The sequence below is a fragment of the Xenopus laevis genome, chromosome 7L, assembly GCF_017654675.1.
Source record: "Xenopus laevis strain J_2021 chromosome 7L, Xenopus_laevis_v10.1, whole genome shotgun sequence".
Classification (NCBI taxonomy): Eukaryota; Metazoa; Chordata; class Amphibia; order Anura; family Pipidae; genus Xenopus; species Xenopus laevis.
Window position 1 is genome coordinate 62,517,300 of NC_054383.1, and position 25,990 is coordinate 62,543,289.

At 40.8% G+C, this 25,990-nt stretch overlaps 1 protein-coding gene across 5 annotated transcripts in view; it reads left to right on the forward strand.

The window, feature by feature from the left end:
* The first annotated feature begins 21,730 nt into the window (after positions 1-21,730).
* Positions 21,731-25,990, forward strand: part of LOC108696315 (zinc finger protein 239) — a 30,627-nt gene continuing 26,367 nt past the window's right edge. For 2 of the 5 annotated variants that reach the window (XM_018225570.2, XM_018225571.2), the window contains exons 1-3: positions 21,731-22,087; positions 22,820-22,867; positions 23,009-23,037. In XM_018225570.2, the coding sequence (XP_018081059.1) occupies positions 22,074-22,087; positions 22,820-22,867; positions 23,009-23,037 (91 nt within the window). In that variant the 5' untranslated portion in view covers positions 21,731-22,073. The remainder of the gene's footprint in view (positions 22,088-22,819; positions 22,868-23,008; positions 23,038-25,990) is intronic. The other 3 variants (XM_018225568.2, XM_018225572.2, XM_018225569.2) reach the window with 3 other exon arrangements.

Here is a 25,990-nt window from a genome sequence, read left to right on the forward strand (position 1 = left end):
GGTATTTATACATGAAACAATCTCTGAGTCAACCTACTATGAGTTCTGGGGGTATTTATATGTAGGGACCTCTTCCTCTTTGGCTCCTGGTGCTGCTGCTAGGTGAATCCCCATTGAGCCTGGAATCACCATAGGCCCCAGTAAGCATTTACCCCAGAGGGACCTGACACCTTTGGTGCTAAGTCGGGGACCAGGTAACCCCGTGAACAAGGACCAGCTAAGATAGTAAGATCTTGTTATAGACTCTCTAGGAGAGTAAAGATAGAGAGGTGTAGCAGAAAGAGCAGTTGTCGCTCCAATGAGGATTGTAGGAGGAAGTAGCTTCCCACAAGGCCTGTTTGCCTTTAGAGCAGGGAACTCAGTTGATAGGCATCTAGGTTAGCAAAGGACTACCTGTACCCTACCTGATTGATCCTGATCCCCTCACTGTGCAACGTCGGTTAAACTGGGAATTGATGTACACCTATCTGCAATATCCTTTGGGAGTCGCACCTGTTTGACTGTGAACCTTGTACTGTCCAAAGTGATTCCACCTGCTGTGTTCTTCGTATATTTGTAAGTAAACCTGTGGTCATTTGCCTCTGGCATAATAAATCTGTGCTCCTGTTTTACCTTTTAAGAACCTCCTGGCGTCCATTATTCTATATTTGCACTTATATGCCTGTGAGTTGTAGTTCAACTACAGTTTAAAGGGGAAGCTTCCATTTGGTGAAGGCTCTGCCCTGGGTGAGGATTCGCAATGTAACCCATGCTCACTACCTAGCTGGTCACCCTTGACTCCTAATTGGCAGAATAGGCCAAGAAAGCGTTACATATACATGAAATAATCTCTGTGCCAACCTACTATAAATTGTGGGGGTATTTATACATGAAATAATATCTGTGCCAACCTACTATACATTTTGGGGGTATTTATTCATGAAATATTCTCTGTGCCAACCTACTATAAATTTCAGGGTATTTATACATGAAATAATCTCTGAGCCAATCTACTATGAGTTCTGGGGGTATTTATACATGAAATAATCTCTGTGCCATCCTACTATGAGTTCTGGGGGTATTTATACATGAAATGATCTCTGTGCCAACCTACTATGAGTTCTGGGGGTATTTATAGATGAAATAATCTCTGTGCCAACCTACTATAAATTTTGGGGGTAATTTATACATGAAATAATCCATGTGCCAACCTACTATAAATTTTGGGGGTATGTATACATAAAATAATCTCTGTGCCAACCTACTATAAATTTTGGGGGTATTTATAAATGAAATAATCTCTGTGCCAGCCTACTATGAGTTCTGGGATATTTATACATGAAATAATCACTGTGCCAGCCTACTATGAGTTCTGGAGGTATTTATACATGAAATAATCTCTGTGCCATCCTACTATGAGTTCTGGGGGTATTTATATATGAAATAATCTCTGTGCCATCCTACTAGGAGTTCTGGGGGGATTTATACATGAAATAATCTCTGTGCCAACCTACTATGAGTTCTGGGGGTAATTATACATGAAATAATCTCTGTGCCATCCTACTATGAGTTCTGGGGTATTTCTACATGAAATAATCTCTGTGCCAGCCTACTATGAGTTCTCAGGGTATTTATACATGAAATAATCTCTGTGCTAACCTACTATAAATTGTGGGGGTATGTAGACATGAAATAATCTCTGTGCCAACCTACTATGAGTTCTGGGGGTATTTATACATGAAATAATCTCTGTGCCAACCTACTATGAATTTTGGGGGTATTTATACATGAAATAATCTCTTTGCCATCCTTCTATGAGTTCAGGGGGTATTTATACATGAAATAATCTCTGTGTCATCCTACTATGAGTTATGGTGGTATTTATACATGAAATAATCTCTGTGCCAACCTACTATGAGTTCTGGGGGTATTTTTACATTAAATAATCTCTGTGCCATCCTACTATGAGTTCTGGGGGTATTTATATATGAAATAATCTCTGTGCCAACCTACTATGAGTTCTGGGGGTATTTATACATGAAATAATCTCTGTGCCAACCTATTATGAGTTCTGAGGGTTTTTATACATGAAATAATCTCTGTGCCAACCGACTATAAATGTTGGGGGTATTTATACATGAAATAATCTCTGTGCCAACCTACTATAAATGTTGGGGGCATTTATACATTAAATAATCTCTGTGCCAACCTAATATAAAAACTACTATGAGTTCTGGGTGTATTTATACATGAAATAATCTCTGTGCCAACCTACTATGAGTTCTGGGGGTATTTATACATGAAATAATCTCTGTGCCAACCTACTATGAGTTCTGGGGGTATTTATACATGAAATAATCTCTGTGCCATCCTACTATGAGTTCTGGGGTATGTATACATGAAATAATCTCTGTGCCAACCTACTATGAGTTCTGGGGGTATTTATACATGAAATAATCTCTGTGCCATCCTACTGTGAGTTCTGGGGGTATTTATACATGAAATAATCTCTGTGCCAACCTACTATGAGTTCTGGGGGTATTTATAAATTAAATAATCTCTGTGCCAACCTACTATAAATTTTGGGGGTATTTATACATGAAATAATCTCTGTGCCAATCTTCTATAAATTTTGGGGGTATGTATACATGAAATAATCTCTGTGTCAACCTACTATGACTTCTGGGGGTATTTATACATGAAATAATCTTTATGCCAACCTACTATGAGCTCTGGGAGTATGTATACATGAAATAATCTCTGTGCAAACCTACTATAAATTTTGGGGATATTTATACATTAAATAATCTATGTGCCATCCTACTATGAGTTCTGGGGGTATTTATACATGACATAATCTCTGTGCCAACCTACTATGAGTTCTGGGGGTATTTATACATGAAATAATCTTTGTGCCATCCTACTATGGTTTTGACATCAGAGGTGGTTACTGGCTAAATTATTGGTCGGGTTTCACAAGGCTGACCCGAATACCCCAGAGAAAAAAAGGTGGCAACCTTGCTATGATTCCTGTATCTTCTTTTAATCCTTATAGTTTCCTGCTTTTTTTAAACAGAAAGGCATCGTAGTTATTTCTTATCAGTTTAATTTTGATTGCTGCTTTACAAAACTTGTTTTAGTATTTAAAAATAAAAGTATTTTTTAAAAAGTATTTGCCTGTACCTGTTTTGTATTTTTTAAATGCTTTCTATTCATTACTATTAACCTTTTTACACCTTAGGCAATAGAAAACTAAATTCTAAAAACTTACATGAAACTCTATATTTTATTTACTAAAATTTCTGTACCAGCCTAACGGTTCAGCAACCATATAAAACTAATAATGCAAATGTACGCACAAGAGCTCCCCATTTTCAATTTTGTTTTGTAGTGTCTGTGACAAGTGCTCTGTGAAGCTGTGGAAAAGCTAAGCTTATGGTTATCGAAAAAAATCATCAAGCTGAAAATGGGATTTCTGTTATAGAATCTGGTGCAAATCAAACAGCTGTGGAATATGAAGTCATTACTAATCCATCTTGTATTGTGATTTTTATATTTTCTATATTATATTGTGAGTCAATTCCAAAAATTAAGTAACCAACAGCAGCCTAGAGGATGTACTGTGGATCAGCAGAAAAAAGATAAGGAGATAATGAGGGCATCTTCAGAGGCACAGCTCTTCACTGCTAAAGGGACGTGGTTGCTTTGGGCAGATAAGGAGCCCCATCTGAACCCTCTCCAATATAGTAGCTTTGCTCTGTGATGCATACAGAGCAATGCCCAGGCTGAGAAAGCTGCTGAGAAAAACAAAAAATTCATTTCATACTTACCGTAATTTTTGTTTCCTGGTTACTATGGGCAGCACTCACACTTTTGGGTATCCCCCGCCCCCGCTTTCAATAGGACAGAACTATCAATTAACTAATTAATTAACTATGCTTATATATACCCCTCCTTACCCTCAGACTGGTGTCTTTTAAGTCCGAGCTTTAGGAATTTCTTTGGGAGGGTTCAGCGTGAGTGCTGCCCATAGTAACCAGGAAACAAAAATTACGGTAAGTATGAAATTAATTTTTTGTTTTCCCTGGTTACTATGGCAGCACTCACACTTTTGGGTCAGTACCTTAGCAGTCAGACAGGGTGGGAAATTACATAATACCAACAGTCAAGGCAGAGTATCGGTTTTTATTTTGCAGTTTTTACTGCTTCCAATACTTTTTTACCAGATGAAGAATCATTTGGAGAAAATAAATCAACATGATAATGCTTCAAAAACGTATTAGCTGAAGACCATGATGCAGACTTGCATACTTGCTCCAACGTGATTTCTGCCTGAAAGGCCCAAGAAGAACTCAATGCCCTCGTGGAGTGTGCCTTCACCCCTTTTGGAGCTTTATCACCTACTGCCTCATAGGCCATGTGAATACATTTAACTATCCATCTACTTAACGTAGATACGGAAGCTGCTTGTCCTTTTCTGTTCCCTTCTGGAACTACAAATAATTTGTTAGATTTTCTCCATTCCTTCGATCTCTTCAAATAAGTCGAAATACATCTGACTAAATCTAGAGTACTCCATATTTCCTCTTGACTTGAAGCAGGCTCCGAAAAGAAACTTGGTAAAATTGACTCATGATTCAAATGAAAAGTAGAAACCACTTTAGGAAGATATTCTGGAACCGGCCTTAAAACCACTTGATGTGGTTGAATGAGTGTGAAGGGCAGTTCTGCTGATAGTGCTTGTAAATCACTCACCCTCCTTGAAGAGGTTATCGCCGTAAGAAAAAGAGTTTTCAATGTAAGATTTACTTCTGAAATCTCTTCTATTGGTTCAAATGGTTTCGTTGTAAGAGCCTGTAAAACTAAAGGCAAATCCCATGTGGCCGACAATACTCTTACTGGAGGTCTTAAATGCATTACTCCTGCCATAAATTTTGTTATACTATCTTCCTTGGACCATTGCACTCCAGTTAAGGCTGAGATTGCTGACACCTGTAGTTTTAGTGTCCTTAAACCGAGCCCCTTATCGAAACCTGCTTGTAAGAAATCCAGGATTTGGGCCGTCGTCAACTGTTCGGCATCATAACCATTTGATAATAGCCATTGTGAGAACACTTGCCAGACTCTATCGTAAGTTCTATTTGTTGAGAATTTTCTGGCTGACATCATGGTACTTATCACCAAATCTGAAAATCCCTCTTTACTCAACCTCTTCCTTTCAACCTCTAAGCTTTGAGGCACAATTTTCTTGGGCAAGGATGCCTCAATGGCCCCTGCATCAACAGATCTGCTCTCTGCTGCAGTTGAAAAGGTTTCTCTACTGACATCGACTTCAGTAACGGGTACCAAAATCTCCTTGGCCAGTCTGGGATGATGGCTATCACATTTGCCCTGTCCGCCCTGATTTTCCTCAATACTTGAGGAATTAACGGTATGGGAGGAAATATGTAAAGAAGATCCTTGCTCCATGATTGTTGGAAAGCATCTGTTGCTACTGCTTGGGGACATTGATACCTGGAAAAGAATTTCTCGACTTTCCGATTGGTTGGATTTGCCATTAAATCTACCATCGGTTTGCCCCATCTCTTCACAATTTGAGAGAAAACTTGTTGGTGTAGTTCCCACTCGTGTCTGTCTATCCTCGAGCGGCTGAGGAAGTCCGCAATCACATTCTCCTTCCCCGGGAGATATAGAGCTGTTATATCTTGCAAATTCTCCTCTGCCCAACACATTATGGGATGTAGCTCTGCCATGAGACTCTTGCTGTGTGTTCCTCCTTGTCTCTTTATATAAGCAACAGCTGCCCTGTTGTCTATTTTCACTAACAGCGATGTTCCTCTTAATAGGTGTTTGCACCTCCGAATCGCTCTCCACACTGCTCTCAATTCTAACACATTGGCAGGCAGTGTCTTCTCTCTGTCCGACCATCGATCTTGTAGATATGTATCCTCTATATGCACCCCCCAGCCCCAAGGGCTGGAATCTGTAGTTAGAATTTTCCATTTGATTTCTTTTAGCACCTGACCTTGTGCTAACTTCTTTTCGCTTAACCACCACTTCATTTCTTCTTTTACTTGAGTCTGAACCAGTATCTTCTGATTCCAATCCTGTAATCTTGTATTCCACTGGTTCAAAACATTTTCTGTAGGGGTCTGACATGCCATCTCGCCCATTTCAACATTGGAAAAGTTGAGGTCAGAAGACCCAAAACGCTTGTTATCTCTGGCTGAACAGGATGATTTTCTTATTAGATTCCAAATAGCTAACTTGATCTTCTCTTTCTTTTCCTCTGGAAGAACTACTAATGCTTGGTTTGTCAGAAACCTGGCTCCCAGATATACCAAATCCTGAGTAGGTGTCAACTGGCTTTTTTCTAGATTGAGAATCCAGCCATGTGTCTGTAAAAACTGTATGACATAATCCCTCTGCCCTCTGCCGAAGTAACATTTCGGGATCTCGAGACTTCATTAGGATATCATCTAAATAATGGAATATTTGTATTCCCAGTTTTCTGATTTCTGCAATGAGGGACTGAAGAATCTTTGAAAAAACTCGAGGTGAAGTCGCTAATCCAAACGGGAGGCATGTGAATTGATAATGATTTTCTTGGTCTATCGCAAACCTCAGGAATTTCTGATGTGAAGTTACTATGGGGACATGGAAATACGCATCCTTTAAGTCTAAGGATAGTAGCCAATCTCCGACTTGAATTTCCTTCACAATTGAAAAAATACATTTACCGGCCTTAGGTCCAGTACTGGTCGGAAATCCCCCGTCTTTTTGCATAGCATAAATAGAGTTGAATAAATTCCTTCTCCCTGAAATTGTTGTGGGACTGGTCGAATAGCTCCGTCTTGTAATAGCTGGAGTATATAATTGTTCATCATCTCCCTCTGTTCCCTGTGCCTGGGAATCCTCGACATTACAAAATGATTGTGAACTGGAGTCTTTTCGAATTCTAGATAATATCCTTGATTTATGACCTGCAACACCCACTGATCTTTTATTGACTTCGCCCAAACTTCTGCAAATTGATTTAATCTTCTGGGTATTTTTGAGTTTTGGGCTGTCAAACCTTCAAAATTTCCTAGCTGGTTTGGAAACGACTCCTCTACCTCTCTGCGCCTTAAATAGAGAGTATTGCCCTCCTCTCCAATGACTACTTTGTTCATTTCCTCTTGTCGATCTTGATTGAATGTGTTCTCTACTGGAAGTTTTATCTCGAAAAGAAGATCTACTTGATCTAAAATCTGAATGTCGAAAAGATCTATTTTCCTGTGGCAAGAACACACTCTTTCCCCCTGTTACAGACTTTATAATTTCATCCAGCTTTGACCCAAAAAGCATTTGCCCTTCAAAAGGCAAATTACATAAATTCGCCTTTGACGCTTTGTCTGCATTCCAGGATCTCAGCCATAAAGCCCTTCTTGCGGCCACTGATAAAGCCATAGCTCTAGAAGAGGATCTAACTAAATCCACCGAAGCCTCCGTGACAAAATCTGTAGATAGCTTCAATTCATCTAGTGCATCAATAATACTTCTTCTATCAACGCCTTCCTTTAAAGCCGTCTCGATATTATGTAACCATAATTTCTTCGCGACACAGCTGCATCAACCTTAGGTGGCTTGTTCCAAATTAGTTCTTCTTCTGCTGCAAAAGGATATAATTTCTGTACTTTCTGTGGAATCAGAATTCTTGCATCTGTCTTACTCCATTCTTTCACTATAACTTCTTTAATTACTTCATGAAGAGGAAAAGTTGCTTTGTCTTTCTTCAAAAATTTAAAGGGATTTGAAGAAACTGGCTGTTTTTCTGACGTTTCTGGAAGTTCCAATTGTTCTCTCACTGCTCTTATTAAAGGTTCTACCAGCGTAAACTCAAAAGCTGAACTACTCCCATCTTCCATAAGCTCTTCATCATCTGAATCTATTGGTGATTGGAAGCCTGAAGAAAAGCTTGTATTTGGCAACTGTGAAGAATGCCCAAAAGTATCTTCTTCTCTGACTCTTCTAGTGGCCAGTTTGACTCACTCTGTCACAGCCTCTCTAATCCATTTCATCACATCTGCCGTATCCGCCGCAGCATCTCCCGCCAATCTTCTGGTACAGCGATCACACAATTTTGAGTGTTTAAGTGCTGGATTGTCGCAAGCCACACAGACTCTATGCTTCTCTTTAGAGATCGCTTTTCTGGGGATAGGCACACTGAAAAATAACATAATAATTATGTTAATAACCCATAAGCACTCTTTTAAAACCCAAACACTTACCAAATAGTGGCTCACCTCCTAATATCACTGGCAGCATTTTCTGGGCTACTAGGCACTTGAGGTAAAGAAGTCATTTCTAAAACAAAAATCTAGATTAACCAACAGCACAGAAAAAAACAATTCTCATGCACAACAAACTCCTTTAAACTACCTGAATAGCAGAAACAACACGATTATTCTTTATCCACTTTCAAAGAAACGATCTGATTCAAAGAAACAAATTTTCCGCGCCAAACAGTGCCAACCGCATCCGCGTTGCAACACAATGACGTCACATGCGGAAGTGCGCCTTCGCAACTGTGCGCACCTAGTTCCCTTCTGAAACGTCACTTCCGTCTGTTGGAACGCAAGCCGAAACTTACGTTCACAGAAAGAATCCTGCTAGTGCCGCCCATAACCTGGTCTGGGACACAGGCAATAATACACACTGAATCCCCGGGCTGCCTAATAACGGGGATTTGGCTGGCTGATCTCCTCTGGGAGGAAACGCTCTGCACAGCCCAACCAGGAAGAGAGGCAAAACTTCCCAGGTAAAGGTCCCAAAACTGGGTCCACGTGAGCCACAAAAGAAAAATCCTTATCCCTAAAAAGGGCTCCAAGAAAGCGAGGACAGAAAAAAGACACCAGTTTGAGGGTAAGGAGGGGTATATATAAGCATAGTTAATTAATTAGTTAATTGATAGTTCTGTCCTATTGAAAGTGGGGGCGGGGAATACCCAAAAGTGTGAGTGCTGCCATAGTAACCAGGGAAAGTAGTTTTCACACAGTCTGTGCACTCTTGGGCTTCTCTTGTGTGATTTGTATATCACTGACTGAATTGACTGAATGAGCTTCAGATAAAAGTTGTCTACAGCTGGCCATAGACGCAAAGATCTGATCGTACTAATCGAGGATTCGTACGATTTTCGGAACGTGTGTGGAGAGTCCCGACATTTTTCGTCCGGCGGAGATCGGTCGTTTGGTCGATCGGACAGGTTAGAAAATTTCTGTCGGCTGCCAATAATATCTCTGCGTGTATTGCCGATCGTACGATTTTCAGTGGGAGACTGTCACTAGCTTTGGTTGGACATAGATATCGTACGATTGCTGTCAGGGGCAGAACATTGCTGATCTGTTCTAAAACTAATCTGACTGGTAAGACTTTGATCTGAATGGTTAGTGGCGGGTCGGGAGATGGGAAAGTCCGATCGTACGATGATTTGTACGATCGGATCTTTGCATCTATGGCCAGCTTAATACTCCCTGGTTTGGTGCAGGCTCAGTAGTGCTAAAATACTTTATCCAATCATACTTCTGCACCAAACTGGAGAATATCAGATATATTATATCAGTTGACTTTTATCTGCATCTGTTTCAGTCTGTGGGTGTGTGTTTATGTCCTCAATGTTAGCAGAAATATATGAAGGATGAAGCATAGTGGAAAGAAAAATGGTGAGATGGTGGGTGCAGAGAAAGAAGACAAGCAAAACAGAGTCGTTAAGGGGAAGAAGCAGAACATAGTGTTGAAATAGGAAACAAATAGGAGAGGAAAGCACAGTAGGGAAGAAAATGGACAATGAAGAGGTTTAAAGGTAACAAATGGGGACCATGGCCTGCATGGCTTCCTGAGCAGACATGTGCTACTGAACTCCTCTCTAGATATCCTGACTTTAACTTTCCTGTTGGTCCTACACCCCGATATTAGGAGCCAACCATGATTACTAGCTGCCCTCAGGCCATATGTGGTAACAAGGCACAAAAATCAAGAGTGGAGGCTGCATGTAAGCTGGGACAGTTTGCCCAGCAACCAACACATGTTGGCAGTACTACCCACCAAGAGAAGAAGAGGAAATCTCTATGCCAATCTCCTAGCCTTGAATCACTCTCCCTTTGCTAAAGTATATGAAAAGTGAAAACACGAGTTTTCAGATCTGGATTCCTAGTAGGGAAGCATAACCAAGGACTATCATAATTTAAATAGAATTTAAGATTCTGCATCAGTTATAGGTCACTCTCTCAGCCATATCCATATGGATAACACAAATAACTCCAGCTACCTAGTATGTGAATAATTTTTTCCACATGTTTGTCAGGAGCACAACATTGCAGAGAGCTAGGGTCGTATGCAAAATGGTGGCATGTGATGTCATCACACTGTGTTGTGATGCGGCAGCAAGAGATGTCATCGCACAGTGTTTTGGCACAAAAATTAAAAATAAAAGGACACCAGGGTCCCAGATTCAATGCCTGACTATAGTTCCTTCTTGCTAAGAGTTACTAGATGTTCTATATTACCATTTTAACTTGTTCTACTGGATTTTGACCTTCTTCTTTGACTCTGATTTTGCTACTATCTGTCTGCCCTGTAATTTTGCCTGGAAATTGACTACAAACTTTCTTATTCCTTTAGAAACTATGAATCTGGCTTTTCTGCCAGATGCTTCCTCCTTGGTCCCTACTTCTACCTTCCTGAGGCGTTATGCCTGACAGCATATTCGGGCCATGGACCCTTCAGAGGAAGCTTCAGCGAACCTGGAGAAAATGCTTCACTGCATGGTGACTCACATGGAGGCCTATGAAGCTCAGCAGGCCCATATAGGGCAAGTCTTGGAGGCCCTTCTATCCTGGATGCCTACCGCTTCTCCGGTCATCACAAGCTCTTCGGCAATGGTTGCTCCTCCGGCTGCTACATCTAATAATGAACCCTGCATTTCTCCACCTCCTTGCTATAATGGGGATACTCGGACGTATCAATGGTTTGTAAATCAGTGCCTCATCCAATTTGAGTTGCAACCCTCCCGCTATGCTTTAGAGTGAGCAAAAGTGGGTTACATCATTGCTAGGCTTGAGGGCAAAGTGCTGGAATGGGCATCCCTCTTTTGGGAAAATAACTCTCCTCTGGTACACAATGCTAAAGCCTTTCTCCATCTTCAGAGATCATCTGAGTCAGTTTGTAGTTGTCTATTTAAAGGATATTCTTGTCTTCTCCAAAGAGCGGGAAGTGCTCTCTCAACAGAGGGAAAATTCTCTTAACGCTAAGCTGGAAAAGTGCGTCTTTGAAGATCCCAAGGTTCTCTCTCTTGGCTATATCATCTCTCAAGGAAGGATTCAGGATTGGCCTCTCCCTACTAGCACCAAGGCCATACAGAGATTTATTGGCTTTGCTAACTACTATTGGAGCTGGAGCCATCTTTTCTCAAAGGCAAATATCTGATGGGAAGCTGCATCCATGTGCTTACTTTTCTAAGAAATGTTCCTCTTCTGAGCAAAACAACAATATTGGGAACCAAAAGCTACTTGCTGTCACGTTAGCTCTAGAGCAGTGATCTCCAAGCAGTGGCTCTCAAGCAACATGTTGCTCACCAACCCCTTGGATGTTGCTCCCAGTGTCCTCAAAGCAGGTGTTTATTTTAAAATTCCTGTCTTACTCTGAGTAAGTGTGAATTTTCAGTTTTAAGAGTAAGTGTGAATTATATAACTCCTACTATAACTCCTTCCTTGGGCAGAATTCACTCATAACAATGCTTCTCATACTTTTACTGGAAGGTCATCCTTTCTTTGGTCAGCACCCCCAAGGTTTTCCTCAAGATGTTCCAGTAGTCAATGACCAAGTAACCCACATGTCTGCAATTTGGATCTCCACTAAAGCAAATTTGGAGAAGAGTTTTTTTGGCACATAAGGGGTATGACAACAAGAAATGGAAATCAGCTCCTCAATACTCTGTGGGGGACAAGGTGTGGTTCTCCACTAAGAACATTCATCTCAAGATTCCTTCTCCCAAGTTGGGCCCTAAATGTATTGGTCCATACCCTATTTTTGAAATTGTTAACCCTGTGGCTGTTCGACTCCAACTTGCTCCTGAGATGTGCATTCCAAAAGTGTTTTATTTGTCTCTTATTAAGCATGCTACCTCTAACCTCTTCTCTTCCGGACAATCAACTCCTTTTCCTGTTATTGTCAATGGTCAACAGGAATACAAAGTTGAGAATATTCTGGACTCCAGATTCTCCAGGGGTGCTTTAGAGTATCTCATCAAGTGGAAAAGCTTTGGTCCCAAGAAATGTTCCTGGTTAAAACACTCCAATGTCCATGCTCCACGTTTAATTCAGAAATTCCAAAGACGATTTCCTTAGAAGTCTGGTCATGGTGGTCCCGTGACGTCATCAAATTGCGGTGTGTGTGATGTCATCTTGCTGCATATCAACACAAAAATTCAAAATAAAAGGATACCAGGGACCCTGATTTGATGCCCGAATATAGGCCCTTCTTGCTAAGAGTGTTCTAAATTACTATTTTTACTCGCTCTCCTGGATTTTGGCCTTCTGCTTTGACTCTGGCCCTGCTACTATCTGCCTGCCCTGATCCCTTGCCTTGAAATCAACTACAAACTTTCTTATCCCTTCGGACACTGTGAATCGGACTGCCAGCAGCTTCCTCCTTGGTCCCTACTTCTACCTTCCTGAGCCGTTAGACCTGACAATGAGATGGTTGTGTAGGTAGCCCTGTTCTGGAATGTTGTTATGCAATATATATATATATATTACACAATATACAGCGGGCTTCCCCTGAAATTCTCTCGCCAGAAATTTGTCTATTAGGCGTCATAGGCGATATAGTCTAGACCAATGCACAAAGGGATCTCTGGAGAACCCCTGTATTAATAGGAGATTTTTCAATAATGGCTCATGGTAATACTCTAATTAAACCCAATAGCTCATTGCAATACTTTGATAAAGAACTGTATAAAAATATAACACAAAGAACTGTTCTACTGTTGAACCCGATGTCGTATGTTGAGCCCAATATAGTGTAAAAAGACAGCTTTATAACGTATAATTGTGTATAACAAACCTTTGTATTATAGTATATAAGTTGGCCTTATAATCCTGTATAATGAAGCATTGTGCAAGAGAAATCATGGGAAGTAATCATCTCAATGACCTAATACTTGTTCATTATTCTCATATGTATTATGTTTATGATTTCTGCAGCCCTTATCAGACTTTCCTTTATTGTAGCTAGGGGCACAATATGCTATTCAGCTACCAGTTAGCTAAGATAATATCTCTGCCTCAGATATGCTTGTTGGGAGTCTGGCCAGATCCTGATGAGCGCATGAGAAGCAAGATCTGTTATTAACCAAATCATTGTATCTGCTTACTAAAATACTACATGAGCTCATTGTTTGCTAAGCCTATATAAACATTAGGTCAGTTGAGATTTGCCTGTGGTGTTTGCGCGTGCCGGCGCAGGACCTTCCGTCAACCGTTTGAGCCTCGATCTGCAGACTGTTTAGGGATCTCCCAGTCGTACAGGCAGAGAGGGGGGCTTGCATACTGTGCTCACTCGGTAATGTATATCTTCTTCATTCTATGTATGTAATAAACCTTTGCTTATACGTAGCTGGTATGTTTGAATTACTTCCGAGAGACTCATAGAACCACAGTTAAAACAACCCCAGTGGCGGAACTACTGGGGGAGCAAAGGGTGAAATTGTAGCAGGGTCCGCATCCCCTGCGAGCCCACTGTCAGTTTGCGCAAATTAAAAAAACAATGAGTGAGGGTTGCTGGGCCCGGGGCACGGTCTGTACCCAGATCCACCTCCCCATAGTTACGTTAGAAGAGCCCTTTTATTTATGACCAGGAAATGTATAGTAATTAATTGGATGTTAGCCTGCACACCCTCCCTAGAGGGATGGCTGGGATCAATCACCTCCAAGCTCCCATTCATCAAGCTAAAATATATGTCCAGGGATGCGCTAAGAAGTATGATAAAATCTGGAAGAACTGGATGATTGCTACGATTTAAAAGTGAGAGCACAAACCATTGGTGATTTATGTGTAGATCCTAGATAGGGCTTCTGCTACCAAGATTATATGAAGATTGTGAATATTGTATGAAGATGTCTGTCACAAATTGCTGTTTTTTGACAACTCATGTATATATATAGTATATATATATATATATACTCCGGCAAGGAGTGGGCGGCTATCAGATACACAGAGTACTTTGACCACAACCCACGTACTGTGTTGCTAGGACCCGTCACGTATGGAAACACATAGGAGTCTAGTGGCTACTAGTCGGTCCGGTGCCCCAGTACTGCGTAGGGTTAAAAACACAGATAACAGGACAGCACATGGACAATAGGAAAGATGGGGGTAAAGGGATGGAGGAAGCACAAAGAAATGTTTCGATAGAAATCATAAAGCTGAAGCAGATAAAGATAGCTACAAATGTAGCTAGTAAGCTTGTCAGAGAAAGTCTTATTAATATATCCATATCGCCATTGTCCAGAGTTATGTACTTAGTGATATAAGCTATCCCCATATAGAAGTTCAATCCAAGGATTCATATAAGGCAGCCAAGAGGGAGGGTTTCGTTCAATCCACGGGGAGCTACTGTGTGTAGGCGATATATCCATCTCGACTCCCGTCTAAGGAGGGCCAAATCTCTGTTGCCCCCTCTCGCCAGAGGGGGTTGGTGATCGATCGCCATACAACGGAAAGTGGGTAGGGTGTGGCCCATTTGTAGAAAATGTCTTGCCACAGGTTGTTTAGCGTTTTTTTCTTTTAGGGCTTTACTTATAGCTGACCTGTGGTTTGCGATCCTATCCTTCAGTGGTGTAGTGGCTTTGCCTACATAATAGAGGCCACACGGGCAAGTTACAATGTAAACCACAAACGATGTGGTGCAAGTCAAGCGATACTGTATTTTTATGCGTTTTCCAGTATGTGGGTGGGGGAAGTCTTTGCCAGTAAGCATAGATCTACACGTCGTGCAGTCAGGGCACCGGTAGCACCCCAATTTCTGTTGACCCGAGAGCCAATTCGGGGCTTCCTTAGTTCTGTTCACGAAGTCAGTTTTCACCAGAATATCTTTCAGGCTACGATTCCTGCTGTGGCCAAACATAGGTGCTGGGACATGGTGTAGGGAAAGTGTTTCGTCCATGGCGATAATTGGCCAATTTTTTTGCACACACTTCTTTAGGTCCTTGGACAGATGTGAGTATGTGGTGGTGAAAATTAACTGTGTATTCTCTGATTTAGTAACATGCGGTTTTTCACTTATCAAGTCCTCCTGAGTATGTGTTAGGGCCCTCTGCAGTTGCTGGTGTAAGAGATCCTCATTATAGCCCCTGTCTAGAAAACGTGTGAATGTCTCTCGAAGTTGTAACAGTGTCTTTTGAGGATTACTGTTGTTGCGTATAGTCCGTAAGAATTGTGAGTATGGGATGGCTCTGGAGGTGGCTGGTGGGTGGTCGCTGCTAGCATGCAAGATCGTATTACAATCCGTTGGTTTCCTATACAGACTGGTACCTAAGCCCTGTTCTGTCTTAAATATCAATAGGTCCAGGAACTCAATGCTATGGTTATCAAAATTCAGTGTCAGTCTGATAGGGGTGTCAAGTGTATTGAGTTTTTCCCCAAAGTTTAGCAAGGACACAGAGTCGCCCTTCCAAATAAACAGCAAATCCTCAATGTAGCGTAAGTATAAAATGATATTGTCCCCAGTCCAAGTGGCAATGTTTTCTTGTTCATATTGTAACATGAATAAATTAGCATAGGAAGGAGCTAGGGCACTTCCCATTGCTGTCCCAGATACCTGTAAATAAAAGGTATTTTCGAATCTAAAGTAGTTCCTAGTTAGTGTTAATTCTAACAACTGTAATAGGAATTCAGTTGGTACAGTTTTGTCTGTGCGTGTCTCAAGTGCTATCCTGCAGGCATGAATGCCTAGGTCATGGGGTATAACAGTGTATAAACTTTTTACGTCCATTGTCGCTAGTAAGTAGTTATCTGGTAGTTCCCCCAGTGCTTTAAGGGTTCTGATTACGTGTGTCGCGTCAGGGTATAAGATGGCATTTCAGTGACAAGTGGTTGTAAGAAATAGTCAACAAATTCTGCCACAGGTTGGAAACCAATGGATCGTAATACGATCTTGCATGCTAGCAGCGACCACCCACCAGCCACCTCCAGAGCCATCCCATACTCACAATTCTTACGTACTATATGCAACAACAGTAATCCTCAAAAGACACTGTTACAACTTCGAGAGACATTCACACGTTTTCTAGACAGGGGCTATCATCATCATCATCATCATTTATTTATATAGCGCTGTCAAGATACGCAGTGCTTTACTGCAGTTATAGCAAACAGGGAATAAATGGTGGCTAACAGACAAGGATTACAGAGTACAATAGGGTTTACAAACTAAAAGGTTAGGGTACAATTGAGACAAAAGGATCATATAAACACTTTGTCATTTTTGATACAGCAATGATTAATTAAGGTACAACGAATAGGCCTCTTTAAACAGATGGGTCTTTAAGGAGCGCTTGAAAGTTTGGAAGGAAGGAGAAAGTCTGACAGCTTGTGGCAGAGAGTTCCAGAGAAAAGCAGAAGCCCGAGAGAAGTCTTGTAGACGAGAATGGGCAGAAGTGACCAGAGGAGAAGTGAGGCGAAGATCAGAAGCAGAGCGTAGGTTTCGTGAAGGAGTGTATTTGGAGATTAGAGATGAAATATAGGGAGGAGTTTCATTATTAAGGGCCTTGAATGTGAGGCTATAATGAGGATCTCTTACACCAGCAACTGCAGAGGGCCCTAACACATACTCAGGAGGACTTGATAAGTGAAAAACCGCATGTTACTAAATCAGAGAATACACAGTTAATTTTCACCACCACATACTCACATCTGTCCAAGGACCTAAAGAAGTGTGTGCAAAAAAATTGGCCAATTATCGCCATGGACGAAACACTTTCCCTACACCATGTCCCAGCACCTATGTTTGGCCACAGCAGGAATCGTAGCCTGAAAGATATTCTGGTGAAAACTGACTTAGTGAACAGAACTAAGGAAGCCCCGAATTGGCTCTCGGGTCAACAGAAATTGGGGTGCTACCGGTGCCCTGACTGCACGACGTGTAGATCTATGCTTACTGGCAAAGACTTCCCCCACCCACATACTGGAAAACGCATAAAAATACAGTAACGCTTGACTTGCACCACATCGTTTGTGGTTTACATTGTAACTTGCCCGTGTGGCCTCTATTATGTAGGCAAAGCCACTACACCACTGAAGGATAGGATCGCAAACCACAGGTCAGCTATAAGTAAAGCCCTAAAAGAAAAAAACGCTAAACAACCTGTGGCAAGACATTTTCTACAAATGGGCCACACCCTACCCACTTTCCGTTGTATGGCGATCGATCACCAACCCCCTCTGGCGAGAGGGGGCAACAGAGATTTGGCCCTCCTTAGACGGGAGTCGAGATGGATATATCGCCTACACACAGTAGCTCCCCGTGGATTGAACGAAACCCTCCCTCTTGGCTGCCTTATATGAATCCTTGGATTGAACTTCTATATGGGGATAGCTTATATCACTAAGTACATAACTCTGGACAATGGCGATATGGATATATTAATAATATTCTCTGACAAGCTTACTAGCTACATTTGTAGCTATCTTTATCTGCTTCAGCTTTATGATTTCTATCGAAACATTTCTTTGTGCTTCCTCCATCCCTTTACCCCCATCTTTCCTATTGTCCATGTGCTGTCCTGTTATCTGTGTTTTTAACCCTACGCAGTACTGGGGCACCGGACCGACCAGTAGCCACTAGACTCCTATGTGTTTCCATACGTGACGGGTCCTAGCAACACAGTAGCACGTGGGTTGTGGTCAAAGTAATCTGTGTATCTGATAGCCGCCCACTCCTTGCCGGAGTGGTGCAGCGCCGGGCATACCATCCCCCACCGCAAGTGGGATTACTGATGTGATGCGATCGTGTCCTGAATACCACACACTCCATGGCTGGGCTGGATAAGTGACACGCAGAACCGCTTGGACAGCGGTCGTGTCTTAATTACTGTATGCTCACTGATAATGCAGAAGTACACAGACCCAGTAGAAACATAGTATACACCCACCACTGCTCAGTGATAGGTCGCCAGGCCCGCCTTTGACACGCACTGACAGTTAGAATAGGAGTTGGGGGAGTGGCCTACATACTGACACTGTGCACTCACAGTACTGCGCTCTTGTTTTCTTTTTGTTTTCTTTTTCTCTTAAACTTTTTTGTGCATTTCACCCTGCTGTTATATCTTTCCCCATGTGCCTTTTAGATTATATCACTGGCCAATAGATTTTAGCACTTTCACTGACACCTGTATGGTTGCCTAGCAACAGATTTTGGCGCCATTTCAAGGCTTTATTACCTCTGGGGGTTGTGGGTGCTGGATGTTTGTTTGTTTTTGCTCCTGTCGAAGATCCCTGTGGGGGATCGAAACGTTGAGGCTTAATAATAAAACATTTTTTGTTTTTTCACTAAAACCCTGTGAGTGACTATATATAGTCAGAAGGCTCAGCACTCACTGTATTGATGCGAAGAAAAATCGCTTTTTTTTCAAGATTTACATCATAATGTAAATCTTGAAAATAAAAAGCGATTTTTCTTCACATCAATACAGTGAGTGCTGATCCTTCTGACTCTATTTATGCTAATTTGATCGTGTACCACGGACAAACTTAATGATCAGAGTGCTGGTACTATATATATATATATATATTGTACCTGAACTACTGTAACACATTCTCACTCCTCCTCTTATGGACTTGTCCCTCTCCCCTGTTCAAAATAAAGAATGGTAACAGATAGGAAGTGAGGGGAAGGGGAAAGTATTGCTCATTTTGCTGTTAAGAGTCTTAAACATAGGATAAAAATGAGCTACAGTGCTTGAATAAGTGGCCTTCTGTGCCTGCACCTGGAGCCACTGTATCAGCCCAGGTGCAGGCATGTAGAGTAGATTTCACATGTTGCTGTGGTAAAATCAGAAGACCAATGGGCAGAAAAGAATTAAAAATGGGAGAAAAAATGTTAAACAGAAGAGAAATAGAGATAACAGTAAGTGTTGTAGAGATACAGAGGAAAAAATCAAAGCACAAAACACAACATAAAGGTACAAGAAGAAAGGAGCAGAAAAGGTGGACCATCACAAAGTAACATAATACCTTGTTACCTTGTGACAAATCTCAGATTCTGGCCAAATCCAGCTACCGTATATACTCGAGTATAAGCCGAGTTTTTCAGCCCCCAAAATATGCTGAAAAACTCTACCTCGGCTTATACTCGGGTCAAGCGCAAAAACGGTCGCTGGCGTCTAAGAATAGTCTCCAAGAATAGTCGCCGGCACCCAAGAATGGTCGTCGGAGTCCAAAAACGAGACACCGGCACCTCCAATGGGAGCAGAAACCCTCAATTTTTTGATTGAAACTTACCAGAAGCTGCTGCATTTCTCACCCTAGGCTTATACTCGGCTTATACTCGAGTCAATAAGCTTTCCCAGTTTTTGGAGGTAAGATTAGGTACCTCGGCTTATACTCGGGACGGCTTATACTCTAGTATATATGGTACTTTTAAAAGTATTTGGTTGTGGCCAAATCCAAACTCAATTTTTCCCTGGAAGCATAGCAAAATTTACTGAAACCGGCATGAAATTACAGTTATACTACCTTGCCCTGGCTGGAACATTGCCAGTGTGTGACAGTACAGTCTTATTGCACTGGTTGAATGTTACTCCAGCAAGGCCATGACGAATTTACTACGTGAAAGGTTTGGTGGAAACAGCAAATAGTCACCCCAGTAGCTGTCTATAATACCTTACACAGAAGATTGCCAATCCCAGGAAGCTCCTGAGGCAACTAGAATCCATTGTGACATTTTTTTGTTTAGGTTGCCTCTTTATGTGTCAGCATAGAAGTAGAGGCAAGGTGTATCACATAAGAGGTGAGAGACAACAAGGCTGCTATTTCCTTCTGTGTGACAAACTGGCAGTCAAATAAAATGTTTTATGATCTGTGGAAGTTATATTAACAATAATGAAGTGCCCAAGATGGCACTGCTGGTGTTGCAAACAAAGTGATGATCATGTCACTAGAAATAGTGGCATTGACTGGTGTTACAAATTTGCTTTTTTAATGCCTACTTTACTTATTAGTCCATCCATCTGAGCTATGATTAATAATTTATTAAATTTTATCATTTTGTTTGTTTGTAATATATTACAATCAGACTCCATGCTACTCAGTCCAGACAGAGTCAGAATTGTTCCTGTGCTGATAGCTCACTCCACCTCAATTACCACTAGACGGTCTATGGCCATAAGCACTGGACATACAGTTTTGGCCTGTATGCATTAGCCATGACAGACAGTGCAGATCAACATCATCATTAATCACCATTACCCAGCCAAAAAGCCACATTCAAGGCAGGTAAAGGAAAAAATGTTTTCTAATTTTGTGAATCAAATAAGTCATGTTGGTATAGTGCAGACTAGTCATGAATCATGATACTGATGTTTGTGACTGAACAACTCACTTTAGAGAAGTAGGTGTACCATACTAGTATAAACACTAAGGGGCAGATTTATTAAAATGTGAGTTTAGAGCTTAATACATAAAATATTCCATATACTATTGGATTTTTAGAATTTAATTAATGAAATGGTGAGTTCTAATAATCCCATAGAAATTAATAGAACGTGGGTGAGTTTTTATTAACTTCTAAACTCACATTTTGATAAATCTGCCCCTACGTGTACCATTCCTACGTGTACCATTTAATATTCTTTAAGGCAGCCTCATCCAGTTTAAGGCAGCCTTGTGGTCAGTCTGAGACTGATTTCTTTTGTTCATTGTCACCTGCAGTTTATAGCAGCAAGTGTCAGTTGCTATAAGAAACAGTCTGGAAACATTTCTCAGAACGAAAGCAAAAATGTAGCATTTGCTCTGTAGAGTTATCCTGAGGTGGCAAAGAGGTAAAACAGTGTACACCACTGTGAAAACATCTATGTCTTAGACATTCAGCAGAATATAAAAAAGAAAAGTCTATGTTTTACTGCAGGTACTACCAATATCACCTCTACAGTGTTTTCCAGTATTGCACCTCCATGTCCAGAACACAATCCAAAATCTACTTGTGTCCAAACTTCAAATCTAAAGCAAGTAGCAATTAATGTGTTAACAAAACCAAAATATTAGTGTACCTCTGTTACCCCTCATACAGTTGAAATTCACATTGCTAATTGCTAAGATGATGGCAGCAAATTTGAAACTTTATTCAATTGGGGAATCTCCTAGAACTAAAGTACAACATTCCATTTTGTCATTTTTTCCTCTAACAAAGTCATACCTGACATGCATGATAAAGTGATACTGCAAGTTAGATATGCAGTTGACAAAACAAATGCCCTAACTTTTGCATGTGACACATGGGACACTCTATCTAATCATATATTAGCTCCGTTGTAGAAATACAGTTTTGCAATGTAAAGCTTTTAATACAACGCACACCGGCAAGCAAATTACAGATTCTTTATTAGAAAAAATGAGAACATGGGATATTCCCACAAGAAAATGTCATATTATTGGTTGTGACAATGTAGCTAAGACGGAGAGCTGACGGCTGAGAAGAGAAGGTAAAGGACTGCAGATTTGGAGGATGAGTGACGGACGGTAAAAGCATCCGATGCGGCATTACTAAGCCGTAGGCCATTGCACGGAAGACAGGAATTTTCCGGAGGATGTCCTAAAATGCGTTCCGTACCTATCTCTTTATCAGCGTACCAGTAACCCACCCAGGACAGCTGGCCACGGCATTTCCTTGTTTGTCCCGCCCCATGTGCGTATAGCGTGTGCGTACGTCCTTTCCCCTTTTCCACTACTGTTGGTATAATAAACTTTGAGCGCCGTAAATGCACGTTGCTTCCTTTCACAACCACGCAGACGGACGCAGAAGGAAGGAAATGGTATTGAGAAGTTCAGTTTAGGCTGCAGCAATGCGAGCTACTAGGTAACTAGCTGAGCCCTGAATTATCTTCTCTGAATGAACTGGTGCGATAATATCAGCGATACGATTGTATCTCGCCATTCATTTTCTAAATTATGAAAAATTTTAGGTCGAACCCATAGCTCCAGAAGGGCCATGGGCTTTCAACTATGTATACGATGACAATAACATATTTGTGCTCATCTGTTGAGAACACAAGGATATCTGATGACGAACAGGAGCAAAATTAAACTTAGTTGTTTTATTTTACTTTAAGAATAAAGAAACCTTTACCTATAAAAGGATAGTGGCAACTAAAAAGTCTTGGAAATACATCACTCCATAAGAATTACTAACGTTTGGCTTGTGAACGTATGTCTCTAATCTTGTAGACAGGACTCCGTTTTGCAGGTTGGGAGAATGTGTCTGTGTTGTACAGGGAGTTTTTGAAAAATATTTGTCAGTGATATGTGTTTTCAGCAGGTGGTATTATGGAGGCTGGTTTAAAAACAGGTATCAACTTTGCACCAATAACAACTGCACAAGTTAGCAGCTATGTTTGTTAATAAGCCCTGTGGGTTCAGTGGATGTCAATTAAAAAATAAAAATTTTTGTAGTGATGTGTGAGTTTGGGCTGACACAACACAATACAGGCAGATGAAGGGTCTTATTGTTCTTACCAGCCAGCAATTTCTGTTGATGTCTCCAGTCTTTTCTCAGCCCCTTGATGTCATTATTTTTATCTCATCCCTCCAGTAATTTCTCTGCAAATACTCCACCTATCTCTAACATCACTAAAAGGGGGTGAGTTTGGTATAAATAGTACTGCAAAATGTCTGGCTAGATAGCACAACCCCTAAAGTTGCACATAGCCTATAGATATACCTTAAAACTATGTCTAGCTTTGGTATCTTTACTTTTACTCTTGTCTGTTTGATTTTGCAGGTATAGAGCAACTTCTAACTTATGTGCAGGTAAGAAATGTATTATTTGACACAGTGCAGAGTTTTCATAATGTTTGTGCATTTTGTTTCTTTAGCACTTGAAAAATAATAGGTATGGTATGCTTTATCCTGAAACCATTATTCAAAATGCTGTTAATTTTCAAAGGCTATCTCCCATAGATTCCATTTTAAGCAAATAATGACTTCCTTTTTCTCTGATTATCTATAGTACCGTCAAAACAATCCTGTTTTTTCCCCCAGTGTTGAAATATTTTAACTAAACTGGAGTGGTGAACCAAATTAGGAATATATCCCTTATTTCGGAAAACCCCAGGTCCCAAGCAGTCTGGAAAATAGATCCCACACCTGTACCACAAATCCACACCACACATTATGTAGAATAACTGTTACTTCTGTTAAGTCTGGTGATTTTTTTTTGTTGTTTTGTGCTAACTGGTAAGGATAAATTGATCTTTGCAGATATGGGATCCGGAAACCCGTATCCAGAAAGCTCTGAATTACTGGATGGCCATCTCCCATAGACTCCATTCTATCCAAATAATCCTAATTTACCTTGTATTTGATATAATTAATACTTATTGGAAGCAAAACCAGCCTGATGGGTTTATTTAATGTTTACATGATTTTCCAGTAGAATTAAGATATGAAGCTCCAAATTTATTAAAATATCCATTATCCGGAAAACCACAGGTCCTGAGCATTCTGGATAACAGGTCCCATACCCGTAGCTGATCTCACACAAAGGTGTGAACCTGACCGAAAAAAAAAATTTGAGGAATTTTGTTAGAAAGATCTCGGATCGTCCACACACAATTCTTAAGGGCCAGCAGTCAATATCAATGCAGGATACAATAAAATAACTACAGTGTTATATAATCAATAAATGCAAATACCTGAAAAACTATAGTACAGTAGGATCAGGGGCCCCATTCCTTGTTCCAGTAGTGTCTTTGTACAATCAAGACATTATAGGCAAAAACAAGCAATCCATAGCAACACAGATTTGGGATGCAACAACACTGCTAAGCACAGTAAAAATCTCTGAAAAAAATACATAATTTTACAGTGCGATTGGAGTTCTAGTCACAATGGGCCATACAATGCTTAAATTAAGGTTTTGGTTTTTTTTTGATAATAGATTACTTTAATAAAGATTGTGCATATATGTACAGTTGTCAAATTGTGTGTATGTGGTCTTGTGTTTACCACCTACCAGGGTACAGACAAGTAAAATATGCTGGAAGCCTTCAAAAACATAGAAAGGACTGCTATTTGACTGAAGATGAAAGGGTGATACCATTTATACCACATGTAACTCACTTGCAACAACACCACTCCCCCTTGCTCATTGGCTCGTGTTGAAAAGGGGGGAGAACTTCAAAAGCCACCTCTGTACTTACTGATCAGGAAGGGCTGCAGATTGTAATATAAATGGTCTATGGTTATACAGGTAAATCAAAAATAGTGTGAAGGCTGTTGTAGCCAAAACATGTTGTGCAGGAGTGTCTGCGAAATAAAAATGAAAACCTTTTAAACATAAAGGTGTGCTCTCCGGCTATTTTTGATTTACTTGGAATCCTTGCAATCTGGCACGGGGACTGCGGCTCGTTGAGAAGCACTGAACACACGGATGACTATAAGGACAATTTTATATTTAACCTATGGTTATACAGTATTAAAGTACTAATAGTGATGGTTTACCTGCGGGTCGGGTGGGTTTGGGCTGACTTCTGCATGATGTTCTCGGGGTGTGGGCTGAACCTTAGCATCTGTCCCTCCCACACGCGTCCTACTACCCCACTATGACCACTGTTCATCTATTCATATACTCGCACAAGCGTGCCCCAATGCTATAGATACTACTGTTGTACAGCTGAAATCCTGAAAAAAAAAAACATCGAGTTTCCATCAACGTTTTATCTTTAAATGTAACCTACCTAACTGCTAGTGGATCAAGAAGGCAAAAAAACTAAAATCAAAATCTCTCCAACTAGCTTATAGGGAGGAAATTCCTTCCTGATTCCAAGAGAGCAAGTAGGTTTGTCCTTGGATAAACTTATGTAATACGGGCTACTTTCAGTTACTGTCTATTTTCTCACTTGTTAAAAAAAGAATTTAACCCCTTCTTAAAGTTAGCTTATGTATCTACCAGTACAGCCACTTCAGGGTAGAATTATATAATTTCACTGCTCTCAATGTATGAACCTCTTTTTTTTGTGGAACATCCTTCATTCTACTCTGTATGGAAGCCATCATGTCTGCTGCAATGAGCCACAGCACAGATTGTGAATCGCTCCGAGAATAACACACTTTTCTCCCTGAATTATTTCTCATGTAGATTCTGTATCACAAGCATCTCAACTGCAGCTCTCTCAGCTTCTTCCTTGTCTAGCATGAAGCTCTTCCCCCTTTTCTTTCTGAATGTAAAAACCTCATAGAGGTGTCTTCTGTGTATGCCTGACTGATATCCATTGGAGTAGAGACAGTGAGCATGTGCAGTAGACACCTCTTTGAGGTCTTAATAGTCAGAGATAGAAGGGAGCTCAGAAAAAAAGTGCAGAGCTTGACAAGAAAGTAGCTGAGAGAGCTGCGGTCAAGCTGCTTGTTATACAGAATCTACCTGAGACAGAATGCAGACATAAAAGGCTTACTTATCCTTTAAAGCTCTTGTTCTTCATTATAAACAACCACAAATTGTGAAGCCTTTCTATAAAACTGAGACTTTGCATAATTTTTACAAATCTATTTAATCTTGACATCATAGAGTTATGTGGCTATGATGTCATTTAGATGCTACTGGATCCAACCTAACTGCGATTTGCATTATAATGAAAGTTGAGGTATTTTCAGGAAGTCATCATCCGTAGTGCAGATAGCACACAGGCAACAAATCTTCTCTCCTGCCATGGCCCTTAGCCCAAAGTGGTGGCAACAGTTTAGAAACACAGAGATTGAATCAGTT